The following is a 15664-nucleotide window of genomic DNA, read 5'->3' as shown; positions in this document are numbered from 1 at the left end:
GTGGGCCTGACAGGATGCATCCTCCTTCACCAGCGGTGGGCCTGACAGTCAGTGATGAGTGAGCCATTGTCACGGGTCAGGCACATTATCTCCTTGTGAGATGGGTGCAGCCGCTCCCACTTTGCAGATGAAGAAACTGAGGCCCAGTGAGTTTTCAGTTGCCCAGAGTCCCACTGTGCGGCACCTGGCAGAGCCAGGCCAAGTCCAGGGCTTCCGGGCCCCAGGGGAGTCTAAGATGGCACCCAGGGAGGGAGGAAGAGGCAGTGTGTGCTCTGGGCTGTGACCAGGGCAGTGTTCCGGTGGATGCAAGGCCTGCAAGGGCAGAGGACCCAGGGAGCAGGCTGCCCAGGGAGGTGGCTAAGATTTGGCTGTAGATGGGGAAGAAGCACCACCTTCCAGGGGATTAGAGACGTTTTAGAGGGATGGGGGAGAGAGGGAAAGGGTACCAGGGGCCTCAGGGCCCTGCTGAGTGCCCACTTGACCCGCTCCCTGCAGCAATACTTCATCCTCCTCATCATCACGGACGGTGTCATTAGCGACATGGAGGAGACTCGGCACGCCGTGGTGCAGGCTTCCAAGCTGCCAATGTCCATCATCATTGTGGGTGTGGGCAACGCTGACTTCACAGCCATGGAGTTCCTGGACGGGGACAGCCGCATGCTGCGCTCCCACACGGGTGAGGAGGCAGCCCGCGATATTGTGCAGTTTGTGCCCTTTCGAGAGTTCCGCAACGTGAGTATGGGCCAGGATGGGCAGGGGGCGGGGTCAAAGGGACGGGACGTTCACGACTGACACAGGGACAAGGAAAGACCCCACCCACCAGAGCTGACAGTCAAGGATGGAAGTCTCAGGATTGTCTGGTCCACTCCTAGCCTCTTCTACCCTCAGCTCCCCTAATCATGCTCCCTGAGGCCCACTCTGTGCCAAGTGTGGGCCAGGCCTGTTCCCAACAATGGCGTCTGGGGATGCCAGTATGATCGTGTGAGCACTTGCTTCAGCAAGCTGGTGGAACACAGGAGAGCAGAGCCCTCTGACTGGGATTCTAAATGATAACTAGGAGTTATCCATGTGGGGAAGAGCGATCCAGGCAGCAGGAGGGGTGAGGGCAAAGGCCCAGAGGTGAGAGGCTTTTCTGGAGATCACACCACATCCAGCCTCCTCACTTTACACATGGAACCCAGGCCCATCTTAGGGTGGCTTCCTCTCCCCAAGACCAGCGTGTCTCACTTTGCACAGAGGGCCTCCGTGGGGGACTGGTGGCCTTTGCAGGACGTGGCTCTGGTCTTATTTGCAGTTGACCCAGGTCTGCCCACAAGGAAGGTGGGGTGAGTGGTTGCTGTCCTGGCACAGCCTCCCACGAGGAGCCCCCGAGGGCAGCACAGTCGCTCAGATGCCACCCCTCTAATGCCTGCCTAAGCCTAACCCTTATGTGGCCAAAGATGTGATCTTGAGCAAGTCCCTGATCTTGGGCCTTGGTTCCCTCAGCTGTCAGGGTTGCTCAGGTGGCTCAAATTCTGGGAGCCAGTACCAGTGAGAAGTGACCCCACTGTTTTGTACCCAGTGGTCCTCACAGCTCTGCCCATGACCCTCTGGGTGTGCCTCCTTCCTCTAGAGCATTAGCTTCCTGGGGACAAATGCTGGGCACCAGTTACCCTTTCATGCACGGGACATGTACTGTGCAGCTCTGCATCACCACCCATTTACACTGGGCAAGGAGATGCTCAGTAAACGTTTGCCAAATGAGTGGGCGCTGTAGCTCGCCTCCACTGTCTTTCCTGAAAAGCCTCCCACAGACACATCCATCCTACAGTGTTACTCTCAGGCATCTCAAGTGCTCAAGTTAAAAGTTACACTTAACCGCAAGGAAAGCACTGCTAATGGTGGGATTTCAGGCAAGGACTGGATGAGGGCTGCTTGTTTTAGACAGCCTGACCCTCAGCCCTGATCTTGTCCTCCAAGGACACCTTCTGGAGCAGCTCCCTGGGCATGGTGCCCCTCACAAGTTCCGACCATTAATCCTTATTTTCTCCCCTCTCCATCCCATGTCACCCCTGCAGGCGGCAAAAGAGACGTTGGCCAAAGCCGTGCTGGCGGAGCTGCCCCAACAAGTTGTGCAGTATTTCAAGCATAAAAACCTGCCCCCCACCAACTCAGAGCTCGCCTGAGCGCCAGCCCGCACCCAGCAGCAGCATGCCGCCTGAGCCACCCTCCCTCCCCCAGGAACATGCACGCTCACCCTGCTTCCTCGTGGGTGGCCTTTTTTTACCGATCTACATTTTTATTTTTTACAAACGGACCTCCGCCCCCGACTTGCCCCAGCCCAGCTGGACTGATGATGCTTCCAGGCCAGACTGGCTTCCTCTCTTCTCCCTGCCCTGCCATTCTTAAGTATTGAATGTACTTTGTATAATTTTAGTGGAATTATTATTGTTATTAAAGAGAATAAAATTTTTACAGTCATAACTGGCTTTTTCCAAGTAACTAGCTGCAGACTCCGAAAAGACGGTGTCCCTGGTGCATACGCTGTATTGTAGCCTGCACCTCCCTGCTGCTCTGGTTTTTTATAGTGTGACCATGTTCTATTTGTTATACTCAGGGTAATAAAGGCATTTCAGATGTCCCTGTTTCAGCTCTTTCCTCAGCTGGGACCCAACGGGGTTTACTGATCTGGGGAAGACTGGGAAAGGAAACAAAGCATGAAAACCCCTTCCGCCAGCCAGCCTGTGAGGTGGATGTCATCACTTCTGCTTGGGGACTGCAATCCACAGTAACAGTAAAACCTGCATAGAACCTGGCGCACTGTACATGCCCATTGGAATGCAGTGGCCCCCGCCAACATTTATAGGTCTCCTGGGCCCCTGCAGAGTCCACATTAGTGTTTCTGGGAGGCCCCAAATACTGACCCCAGGGGACTCAGGCCCAGCCGACACCTCATGGTCCCTACTCTCCTCCTCTTGGTCCACACTCTGTCCTATGCCACCCCAAAGGACAGCAGTTGCCACCACCATTTGCTCATCCAGGTCTCATAGGCATCAGGGTATTCCCTGTGGTCTGCAGTGTGTGGAAGCCTCTTTGGCCTTGGAATCCTAAGCAGCGCTGCTTTGGTCCCACACCTCCTGAATCTCTGCTGACAGCATCGCATTGGTTTCTACCTTTTCTCCCTCTCCGGATGCAGGTCCAACATCATGAAACCAGCCAGAGAACCAATCTGAAACACCAGCAATCTTCCCAGTTCCCTCCTTCCTTCCATGTAACACCTCCTTCTCTCTTTATCCACCTCCGGCTAGGAGTTCCAGTCAGCCCATTTAGCTTATGTGTGACCAATAACAACTGACATTTATATGAAGAACTGCTTCTGGCACTGCATTAAGTGCTTTATATGCATGATCCTGATGAGCCCTCCCATAGCCCCTTATGACCATTCGGAGATGAGAAAACAAGCACAGAGAAGCTAATCAAGTTGGGGGCAGAGCCAGAATTCATATTCAGGTCTGGCAGACTCCAGAGCCCACACTTGTTCCACTGCATCTCTTGGCTTTGCTCGAGCTGCTAATGGATTTGCCATTTCTTTCCACCGGAACTGGGAAGTCAGTTATCTCGACCCCCTCTCCCAGACCAGCACATCACTGGCCTGCTACAACTGGGCAGCAAGCCAGGCAGGTCCTACATCAGGGTGCCTGGTGAGCTCAGGAGTCAGTGTTTATCTGGTGGGAGGATCAACGTGAGGGACCTCTTCAACCTAAGCTTCCAATGCCTCTGCTGATCCTGTGGCCAAGAGTCAGCAGAAATATCCTTCAGGGCCACCTTCTCTTCTAAGGAGAGGCATGCAGGATGGCCGTGATTTGTGGAGGGTCCTTCAGAAGAGCACAGCGCACTGACCCAGGGGCCAGCCTTGCAACGTGAGTGGAATCTCAGAAGCAACACATCTGGCTCATTTGCTTCAATGCCAAGCCCTTGCTCAGGCCAGCTGCAAGACTGGGTATTAGTCAAAACATCAGCGTAAGACTGCTCGTTTACCCTTGCATTCTGTAGTTCAAGTGAGTCTAGCTGGGTGTCACACCCAAGCAATTTTATACTCACCACAGCATGGGAAAAATCTGTGAAGTTCTGATTCACTACAAAAACAAACCAAACCCACCGCCATCGAGTTGATTCCGACTCACAGCAACTCTACAGGACAGAGTAGAACTGCCCCATAGGGTTTCCAAAGCTGTAAATCTTTATGGAAGCAGACTGACACATCATTCTCCTGTGGAGCGGCTGGCGGTTTCAAACTGCTGACCTTTTGGTGAGTGCTTAACGACTGCGCCACCAGGGCTCCTTTCTGATTCACTAACCAAAACTCATTGCCATCGAATAGACTCCAACTCATAGCGACCCTACAGGACAGAGCACAACTGCCCCATAGGGTTTCCAAGGAGTGGCTGGTGGATTCAAACTGCCAACCTTTTGGTTAGCAGCCGAGCTCCTAACCACTGCACTACCAGGGCTCCTAGAGGCCCCTAAATAAAGGAGGAGCCTTCTCCCAGCCCCACATTCCCTCCTTAGCCCTCAAGGGACTAAAAGGAAAATCAAGGTAACCACTTCTCATGCAGACCTCTCTCCACCTCTGCCTATGGGAGTAAACTTTCCAGATTGATGAAACTGGGGATACTGACATCTACCGGGCTATGTTAAGGCAGGGTCCCTACTTTGCATCAGGGGTCCATCCCAAATGTTTGTACTCTTGTGGACAACCTACTTCAGGTGTGGTGGCCTTGGCCCCCAATTCCAGGCTTCACATGGTGAACAGACCTAGCCATCTCTGTTCTCTCTGTCCCTCCTCCTCTGCCTGAGACTGAGTGGGCCAGTCGTAGGCCCTTTACTCCCTGCTGGCTTCAATTCACAGGGGAAAGGAGTGTGTGCCTCAGGACCAATTCAGCTTTACTAGGGAGCTCTCTACTCTGAGAAATAAAGCTGATATTTGGCCATCTTTCTTTATGCCTGTTCACATCTGTTAAAAGTTCAGAAGGGTACAGAGGTAAGAGATTGGCAACCCCCTAAAGTCCCAGCAAGGCCAAATCTACCACTTGAAAAACAAAAGTCCACATCTGGGATATGTTTGGTGCTGCCACTTTGTTCTTGCAGATGGATGGGAGGCTGAAAAGTGAACTGGGAAATCTGACTAGAAAGATTCCTTCACCCTTGAATCCCGCCACTGTGGCCTCTGGCGCTGGTATTTGTTTAAGAGTTTCATGGACACCACAGAAAGCCAGTAGCGTTAAAGGCTCAAATGCAAATTCTGGTTCTGTCACCTGGTTGTGCAACCTCTGGCAAGTCACTGAATCACTATGAATTTTAGTTTCCTCTATGAAATGAAGAGAAGAGCTGCTTCCCAGGACTTCTTTCAGAAGGAAATAAACAAAAGCCCAAACTAATACTCAGCAAATGGCCCCAACAGTGCCTGGCACTTCCATAGCAGGCCCTCTGTATATACTGAATGAAGGAAACAAATTGATGCAAGGAGTAAAGCTCAGGGACGAGGGTTGTCTCTCTGGGTTTTTCTCCCTCTCTCGTCTGCAAAGCTCCGATGCTGAAGTCAGTCTGCCCGTTGTTGCTGTGAATCAAACCTCCCTCTGTCCCTAACCAGTGCTCCAGCAGGTAAGGGAACAGAATGCCAGTCACTAAGTTATGAATGTGCAACTGGCTTCTTGTGTTTAACCTGTGACTACACAAGTGTTGCCAAGATTCTAGCCTCCCACTGAGCAGAACTTGCATTCCATGATGTTATGCGTAAGTGGGCTGGGCACGCCAGGAGATGAAGTCCAAATTATTGTGCATTGCCACTGAGCTCTCCTTGTTTTTCTGGAGGGGCTTAAGACAACAGCTGAGCTGCATACCCACGGTTAGGACACCCGAGCCAAGGAACCGGGTGTGCCTAACCAATTAACATTTAGCTAAGCAGGAAGCATACAGCAGAAGCTGGTGGTTGGAGCTTTGACGACCAAATCTGACCCTTCATCATGTCACTGTTTGAGCTGCAACTGAGGAATACCAGTAGGATTTCATAAGCCACCACTAACGGCAGCTCTGGACACCCTACCGAGAAACAGTGAGGCCTGATGCTTACTAATGAGCATGGCTACCATTTACTGGCACATACCACGCCAAGCACCAATAATCTAGATTATTTTTTACCTCACTAGGAAGCTGGTATTGTTATTCCTATTTTCTGAGGAAGAAACTGAGGCCCAGAGAGGTTAAGGACCTTGCTCAAGTGATACAGCTAGTAAATGTCTGGCTCCAAGCTCATAACCACTATGGCAGATCCATGGAAGGTGGAACTGGGCTGAGTTCCCGGGGAGGAGAAGCCAAAGCAGTGGGAAGGTCTTGAGAAATAAAGCTTCTCTCTTGGGTGGAAAGAAGGTAGCAAGAAATTCTTAAGAGCTGGAGAGTCAAAGAAATGAGGACAAAAGGGACTAGCCAAGGAGTACCTACTTAAGGGCTCCTCTCAGTTTAGAATATTCCAGAAAAATAGCTGAAGTTCCCCATTCCCTGAACTAGAGGAGCCAGCTTCCTTTCCTTCTGGGACCTGGAGTCCAGGAAAGGCACACATAAACAGGAAACTAGTCACCTCCTTGGGTCCGGTCACATCAGCCTCTCTGATTTTAATAGATGGAAGAATGAATGCTTTGAACGTCATGCTCCCTTTCTCCTCACCCCAGCAGATGACAGGGCCAAAGGGAGATGGCTAGCAGGAAGCAGCTTGAAATCATAGGTGACGCAAGCTGGATACTTCACCGCAGCAGAGCTGGCAATAGGACTCTTTACACACTAGCTCTCTCTAGCATGGTTCAAGCGTTGTAAGAATACTACCACTCAGGATAACATAAGCAGGTTTAAAGAAACCCATCCCAGACTTTGTTTTTATCCTTTATTACCTAGTTATAAAATCCTAATTGTGTATTAAGGTAGGAGTGCTATATTTTATGGTTTAAGGTAGTGTTTCCTTCTATCCTTGTTCTTCTCTTCTTTGGATTTGAACCACCAGGTCTACATTGGATACTTTCCAAGGCTGCTTCATCTCTTGGTCAGAGCAGATCCTGCTTTGCTATTAATGGTTTCTACAGAAACTGTTCCATTCGAGGGCTCTACATTAATGGATACAATAGTATACTATGAAATAATTACCAGTGATTTTCAATCTCTCCCAAGACACCAAGAACAGAAAGCTCAGCCTGAAGAGTCTCAACCTTCTCAACACAATCTAGATGCTTTAGAAGATGGAGAGAGAGTTGGAAGCACAAGATTCAGTATAGGAAAAACAAGACCTTGTTCTCTGACAGGTTTACTAGCTTTCAAGTTAACGTATGTTTTTAATCCCTGCAGCCCTTTGTCAAATTCTTCCAGCATCAACGGTGGCCAGGAGGTATAGTGATGGCCTCTTAAAAGTCAAACCACATAAAGATGGTGACTTTGATTACTTGGCCGGCCTCCTGAAATGATCTGAGGTTGCTTTGGTACATGCTGTAATAATGACAGCACAATCACAGGAACAATGAGGCAGAGCAGCAGAAGGTGCCTACACAGTTTTACCTAAACATCTTGTTTGTTGGGATGGAGATGACACGCCTGTACTGACAGTCAGGAACAATTAGCACAGAGTAGTTCTGAAAAGGAAGAAGAATTCACAAGGCATCACTTAATGGGTGAAGGGAAGTCACCATCTGCAAACGGGCACCAGAGTGTTACTGCATTGGAAGGGGAAAAGGAATAGGTTAGATGAGATCCAGGGGCCTCTATGCCCGTGTTAAAACTGAGCAGCTTCTCTGCCTGCCAGCATCACAGTGTCCACACATTCTGTGTGTGTCTCTCTCAGTCTCACACCCAAGGAAGTAGAAACAATTGATGTAGAAACCAGGGAAAGAAAAGAATGGTACAGTTTCATTTTCCTGAAGAAGGGGGAGTCTACAGATTTGTTTTTAAGTCTATGCCTACGTCCGTCCTTGAGGCCTCCATGCCCTCTCTCTCTCCTCCCTTACAATCAGAGGATGAGCCCCTGCATCCCTGTAGGACTAGACAAGGAGGTGGAGCAGTACCTCTAGGTCTCGCTGCTCACAGCCTCAGAGCTACCCTGTGTAGGAAGGGAACAGAGCAGTAGGGCAGCAGATAAGAGCAGTGAAAAGGACTAGGACAGCACCTTTAGGCTAGAAATAGGTTCGTCCATAGTGAAAAGCTCCAACTATAATATGTACCAAACAGAGAAGGGCCTGGACAGAGTACGGAGTAGAGTACACTCAGAATATGCAAGTGTTTCCCACTGATTTGCAATATTAGGATTCCAAGAGCTGCCATAAATAAGTCATCTTGTCAACATATTCACCAGCAGTTCTGACTTCTGGCCATGATTAAATAAGGCCTATTTTTTTTTTCTAAAGTTTAGAGTCTTAAACTAAATCTTTTATTTAAAAAAAAAAAAAAATTTACAAGGTGGAGAAAAGGTCTGAGTAGAGATGGAAGTTGTCTTGTTACGTGTCCTTTCTCTATCAGCCCACATCAATGCGAGTAGAGGGAGGGAAGAGGAGAAGGGATGGCTGAGAGTGAGGAAAAATGTCACAATAATGGATGAACATTAAAGTGGCACCCCCTGCAGATGTAGTTCATCAGCTTTACGCAAATAACCTTCATAACCTTCTACGCTTGTTTGCCAACCACATCCTCCTCCCACTGTGCTAATTTTTTCCCCCCCAGCAACATAAAAAAGACCATTGACATAGCGGTGCTTATGAAAATACTTCCCAGGGAGGAGGGGACAGTTGGTGAACAAACGTAGAAGGTATGCGTTATTTGCATAATACGGTAGTCACACAACATCAAGAATTGGTTAGTTCCTGGGGAGTGCTCCATTTTATCACTTGGGTCAGTTCTTGTCCCCCGCATGCTCCACAATGCCAGTGTAACCAAACGACATGTTCATCTGTAATAGAATGTTTAAATAATACCTGCCCAGTAATTTTCCTTGCCTTTTTGTGCTACTGGGAAAAGAAAAAAAACAAGAAAGCAATAAAACTCAAACCCTCAGCAAGCTAGCTGGTGCCTCCGATTCCAGGGCATTTTTAGTGGGGTTTCTGCTGTGCCCTGCCCTCACCCTGCCACATCAGTGAGGGAAGAGGTAGCGGGACAGGTTTAGCCATCTGCACTGGAGTGGTAAGAGAAACCAAACACAAATCTGGGCCACAAGTGGATACCATTACATTTTCAGATTAGGTTAGAGATGTCATGGTATGAACAGGAAGCAGGCAAAGGAGTTTTTTTGAGGGAGGTAATGCCTGTAGGCAGAATAAACCGTCCAATCTACTCTTGGGGAGGAGTCCCATGTGGTCAGGACAGAGGAGCTAGGGGGCCTCGAGGAAGGTGTTGGTTCGGAAGATGGAGGAGACGATCTTCCCTGTGGCGTTGATGGTGCCTTCACTGTCTGAGCTGGACTCCGAGTCGCTGCTCCCAGAGTAGGCGCCCAAGCCTGGGAGGATGCCAATACAGACTGCAGCAGAGGGACAGTGGATGGAGGGGCCACTCAGGGAAGTGCTTCCAAGAGACATACAGGATGGGGCCTCTGCAAAAAAGGAGGAAGGACTTTTATATCATCACCGTTTCAGTATGTATGGTGTACTTACCATGTGCCAAGCCCTGTGCTAATGCCTTTAACCCGCAGAAGCCTCACAACAACTCTATGTAGTCAATACTACTGTCACCCTCATTTTACAGACTGGGAAATGGGGGGAGAATTCAGACTCCCGGAGGTGAAATGACTTACTCAAGGTAAAGAGGCAAAGCTAGGACTTAAACCAAGGTCTACTACACTCTCTTGCTTGCCATCACCTCTGAGATGGAAGATAAACTACCTTGGAGTATAGCCTATCACAGTTTGACTTCCCTTACCCAAACAGTCACGGTATTTCAAGGGAAACTCATATCTAACACCATTCCTTACCCACTCCCAAAGCAGGTAACAGACACAGGGAGATAAAAGGGCTTCCACATGCTCAACAGCAGGGACAAAGCCACATTACGAGAAACATTGTGAGCAATATTAACAATCCTGCTCTATTCAATTCTCAGCACATTACACCATTCTGGACTTACTGACCAGCATGTCAGCTAGCATGGATACATTGTCAAGGCCAAATGTCAGCCACAGAAGTAACATTCTTTATTAAGAAAAGCCACTTTCCCTGATGGGGGAGATGAGAATTTAGAAAGCAATTTAATACAACCTTTACCTTGCAGTTGTGTTCCTCCTTTACAATTGAGGACGCTGAAGCCATAGTCAGATAACATGTTAAGACAATGCAGAATGGAACCAAGTAGCTGGGGCTCTTTTCTTCCCAGGAAACCCACAGTTACTCTGCCACCCCAATGCCAGAAAGCCTCATTTAGAAAATTCAGGACTTAAAAATTAAGGAAAAGTTAACTCTACTCTGCCCCTCCTTCTTCCCTCTGCATGTTTCCAGCCTCAGTTAATCATTACAACAACCCGATATGGTAGGTATTATTCCCATTTTACTGACAAAGGAGGTTATATGATTTGGCTACAGTTATAGGCCACTTACGAGCAGAAAATGTTAAACTAAGCCTGGATCAAAAGTGAATGTACTAAAATCATACCTGAGTACACTACAAAGGAAGGGCTAGAATTCACATCTCACTGCCTCAGGCCGACAAGCGTAGGACTTTCTAGGGTTTTGCCTTAGATTCCTTAACACCTCACTTATCTGGGCACAACTAACTGTGAAAAGAATACACAAGTCTATGAAATCAAGAGGGGGCAAAAAATATCACCAAGAAGTTAAAAGAGATAGCAAAAGGCCAGTATACAGAGTTTAGGAGCTCAGCGAAGCTACTTATCTTTACAGGAATTTCTAATAAGGGAGAAAAGAGCTGCTAAGATAAGTAACATTAAAACATGGAGACACAGAAAAGTAAAATGAGAGCTGACAGAATAATTGAAGAGATAGTGATAACAAGGCCACAAGAAAGCAGAGGCAAATATTTGCAACAAATATCACAAAAGCTAATTTCTTTAGGATACAAAGAGTTCTTCCAAATCTGTTAACAAAAAAAAAAAACAATAACTGAATGGAAAAGTGGACAGAAGACATGAACGGTTCATAGAAAAAGAAAGATGACTTTTAAACATAGGAAAATAAATTTAGTATATAAGTAGGGAAGGCATGAAGAACAAGCATCTTTATTATGTCACTGAGGGGGTAGAAGGCAATTTGGCAATGTTCTCCAAACTTTTAAATGATGTTCATATGAGAATATTCACTGTAGCATTGTTTACACTAGCTCTGAAAAGACTAGAAATAACCTAAATGTTTACTAATAGAAGGCTGGTCAAATCATGGACAACTATTCAGCCATTAAGAATGAAGCATCTGTGTATGTACTGATATTGAATGAGCTCCAAGAGATTTTGCTAAGTGAAAAAGGCAAGGGGCAGAACAGTGTGTTTAAGTCATAATTTGTGGGGAGAGAAAATGCCTATGTATATGCATGACAATATCTGGAAAAAAAAAAAGAAACTGGTAATAGTGGTGGTCTCTGGGGAAAGGAATTGAGTAGTTTGGGAACAAAGGAGACTTAACTTTTCACTCCACATTCTTGTTCCTTTTGAGTTTTCTATTATATGCATATACTATCTATTCAGACAATTTTTTAAAAAAGGCAAAATGCAAAAGTTCAGAAAGCATCCTGGGCCACTTAAATTAGGAAGGACAGCCCCACATAACTCTATAGTCCCATTGGCATCCCTTAAGGCTAAGAGGCTGCAGAAGACTTGGCAATCAGTGATGACAGCGGTTCCTTGTTTGTGCTCACTGCCTGTAAGCCCCTTGACGGCAAGGGCCCCCGCTCCTTCACCACTGCATCACTAGCACACGTAGCATAGTGCCTCGCACACAGAAGGCCAGTATTCGCAACGTGTAAGAATATAGGAAAATGTGTAAAAGACATTTTACAGAGAATTTCATTACAAATGGCTAATTTTGTGGGGGTGAAAATTTGATGCTCTTTTAAAATTTGGGATATAACATCAAATTTGATCACTTGAACATTCATTATATTTTTAAGTGCTATGTCAAGTGATACTTTCAGTATTGGAAAACTCTGGTTGTTTAAAAACATTGACAGCTAATAAGGGTATGGATCAGTTACTTAGAAAATTAATTTATGTGAAAATTAATTACATACTAATTTATGTAAAATTCACCTTCAAGGGTGAATTTTAGGACCTATCTTAGACAGAAAAGAAGGCTGAAGTCCAGAGTACTTACAGAGGACTAGAGCTGGCCTAGGAGAAGGGATGAAAGCCAGCTACAAAAATGCAACCAAGGAATCTGGACCACTGTGGCATCAGCAGACTTTCAGCCAAAAGACCAAAGCTCCCAATTATCTAGGATGTTTCAAGAAAAGAAGACTGCAATTCTGAGAAATTTCATTCCAAAAGCAGTTAACTGTCCAAAGAACAAAATGGTGCCCTCTGACCTCACCCACTTGGCGAAGTTTCCTGCCAACTTCTGCATTTGCAGGACCACAATGTCATACCAAATTAACACCAAAAATTACTAATAAGAGAGAGTGTTCTTGAGATTCAGACAGATGCGTGACTTGGGAGTAGATTGGACCAACGTGTGCATTCACAGGCTCTGCTCAGAGCTAGAGTCCAGAGCCTTCAGTGGGAGAAGGCTGAATCCTCAATCAGAGCCACAGAACTATCTTCTGGGGGACCAAGGGTACAATCTTTCTACTGCTGAGGGCAAGACTGATGCAAGCTTCAGGGGGCATTATTCTTGTAGGGCCTTAGCTCCTGACAAAGGAAGCTATTTCTTGCCCAGCTTCTGCTGCAAGAATGGAATGGCAGGAGGAAGGTATTTAGAATGACAAAAAAGATGGCTCTGAAACATGAGTCTGTCTGAAGTAGTTTGGAGAAGCCACACAAGTTTTTCTTTCCATTGAGTCATTCAAATATTTCCTAAGAGGGAAGTACCAGCTGAAGGGCTACTAACTGAAACACACATAAGATACCTTTAATACACACACACATTCATACATACACATACACAATATATACAGTCATGTACTGCATTACGTCCATTCAGGCAACGTCCAACCACATATACATCCATGATCCCATAAGGTTATAAAATCCTTTGTTGTCGAGTTGATTCTGATAGCAACCCTACAGGACAGAGTAGAACTGTCCCATAGAGTTTCCAAGGAGTGGCTGGTAGATTCGAACTGCTGACCTTTTGGTTAGCAGCCGTAGCTCTTAACCACTGTGCGACCAGGGAGAGCTCGGCTGCTAACCAAAAGAGCAGCAGTTCGAATCCACCCGCCGCTCCTTGGAAACCCTATGGGAGCAGTTCTACTCTGTCCTATAGGGTCGCTAAGAGTCGGAATCAACTTGACAGCAACAGGTTTTTTGGTTTTGTTTTTTTTTAAGGTTATAATAGAGTTCAGAAATCCTGTTTGGAAAATGGGACATAGCAGATGTAACTGGACATAGTAAACATGACAGCTTCCCACATGCAACACGTGTATCTCAGCGATTGCGCTGCCAGGTGTATGTATAACGGTATAGTACATATATAATCTATAATACATATGTCTTGATAGTCATAATAAACGCCTATGTTACGGGCTTATGTATGTACTGTACTGTACTTTCTATTGTTACTTTAATGTGAACTTTCCCTACTTATAAATAAAAAGTTTACTGTATAGTAGCGTATGCTTCAACTCGTAGGCAGCAGCATTCAATCTTGTGTATCGCGCATCTCGAGTATTGTAGTGTTATTTCTCTGTTTAATTTTCTTTCAAAAATATTACCGTGAAGTGCATCATGACTCCCAAACACAGCAAAACCAGTGCTAGTGATAGCAGCAGTATCTCATATAGCTTTGGTAAGTATATAATATGGTGTTTGCACAATGTCCAAATCATACAACGTCCTACTTCACATAATGTATCGTGGACTTTAGGCGACAGATGACTGTATATTTATCCTGTCTAGGCAGCCACACTTTAAAGTTTCCTATACATTAAAAAGATGTCAGCGAATAGGAATTCCTACATTGCTGATAGGAATGTAAATTGGAATAACTTCTTTGGAGGGCAATTTGGCAATATTTATCTAAATTACAAATGTACATCCTTTCTGACTAACAATTCTAAAAGTATTTAACTTGATATATTTGCACACGTGAAAAATGATGCATGCGTAGAGTTATTTACTGAAACATCAAAATAGGAAAAGAATAGAAATAATCTAAATGTTCATCAATAGAAAATGAGATAAATACACTATGGTACAACCTTACAATAGAATATTAAAACCAACTGTCATCTTGTTGACTCCGACTCATGGCAGCCCCATGTGTGTCAGGGTAGAACTATGATCTATAGAGTTTTCAATGGATGACTTTTTGGGAATAGATCACCAAGCCTTTCTTCCGAGGCACTTAATATATGGATTCAAACTTCAAACCTCAGCTGAGGGTGTTAACCATTTGCACTACCCAGGAACTCCAATGGAATACTATACAGCCTTAAAAAGGAATGAGGAAGCTCTTTAAGTACAGATGTGTGATGACTTCCAAGGCATAATATTAAGTGAATTAAACAATAAACAGAAGAGTACGTTTGATAAAATAATAATAATGATGAAAGGAAGTAAAAAAGCCACCTATGAAGCTTTCTTACCAAAAAAAATCAACTTGAATGGACCAAGCCTCTAGATCTAATTATTATTTTACAGGTAACACAGGTATATATTTTACAGGAATAGGATGGGGATGCAATCAGCAAAATAGTGTTAGAAAGTCCAAAGGACAAAGACTCAGTTTTTTCACAAGTAAATTACAAAGAAAAGAAAAAAAGGGGGCGCAGGGGGATCTATAGGTTAAATGAGACTTAAAAGATATATTAGCCTATTGTTAACATGGCAATACCCCCCGAATTGACCTACAGATTCAACACAATCCCTCTCAAAATCCCAGCTGTCTTTTTTGCATATATTGACAAAATGATCGTAAAATTCATATGGAAAAGCAAGGGATCCAGAATAGCCAAAACAGTCTTGAAAAAGAACAAAGCTGGAGGATTCACACTTTGTGATTTCAAAACTTACTACAAAGCTACAATAATCAAGACTGTGTGGTACTGGCACAAGGACAGATATATACATAAATGGAATAGAATTGGAAGTCCAGAAATAAATCCAATATTTGATAATATTTAAAAATTATTGTAATATTTTAGGTGTGATAATGGCATTGCAATTCTGTTTTTAAAAAAAAACCTTATTTTTTAAGGATACATACTAAAGAATTATAGATCAAATAATTTGATGCTGAGGTCTGGGATTTGCCTCAAAATATTCCAGCTGGGGAGGTAAAAATTAAACAAGATTGTATATGTGTTAAAAATTATTGAAGCTAGGTGATAGGGGTTCATTATAGTATCTTCTCCACATGTTTCAAATTATCCATAATAAAACTTATTTTACAAAAAGAATGTATTTGTAATTGCTCATAAATACCCAGAAGAGCTCTGGACAGATATATAAGAAATATATAACACTGTCTCTGGGAAGGAGAAATGGATGGGAGAGGATATGGGTAGA

General features: G+C 45.2%; 2 protein-coding genes across 2 annotated transcripts in view; one reads left to right on the top strand and one right to left on the bottom strand.

Annotated features, from left to right (window-relative positions):
• Positions 1 to 2165, top strand: part of CPNE2 (copine 2) — a 36556-nt gene extending 34391 nt beyond the window's left edge. The window contains exons 13-14 of the mRNA XM_023726779.1: positions 236 to 732; positions 2058 to 2165. Of these exons, the coding sequence (XP_023582547.1) occupies positions 236 to 732; positions 2058 to 2165 (605 nt within the window). The remainder of the gene's footprint in view (positions 1 to 235; positions 733 to 2057) is intronic.
• Positions 2166 to 4448: 2283 nt separating this feature from the next.
• PSME3IP1 (proteasome activator subunit 3 interacting protein 1) overlaps positions 4449 to 15664 on the bottom strand; it is a 45474-nt gene continuing 34258 nt past the window's right edge. The window contains exons 5-6 of the mRNA XM_004371673.2: positions 10645 to 10653; positions 4449 to 9592 (exon numbers count right to left, since the gene is read on the bottom strand). Coding sequence (XP_004371730.1) covers positions 9375 to 9592; positions 10645 to 10653 — 227 coding nt within the window. The 3' untranslated portion in view covers positions 4449 to 9374. The remainder of the gene's footprint in view (positions 9593 to 10644; positions 10654 to 15664) is intronic.

The sequence above is a fragment of the Trichechus manatus genome, unplaced genomic scaffold (assembly GCF_000243295.1).
Source record: "Trichechus manatus latirostris isolate Lorelei unplaced genomic scaffold, TriManLat1.0 scaffold00014, whole genome shotgun sequence".
Taxonomy (NCBI): Eukaryota; Metazoa; Chordata; class Mammalia; order Sirenia; family Trichechidae; genus Trichechus; species Trichechus manatus.
Note: the sequence above shows the minus strand (reverse complement) of the source record. Positions and strands in the feature narration are given on the sequence as shown.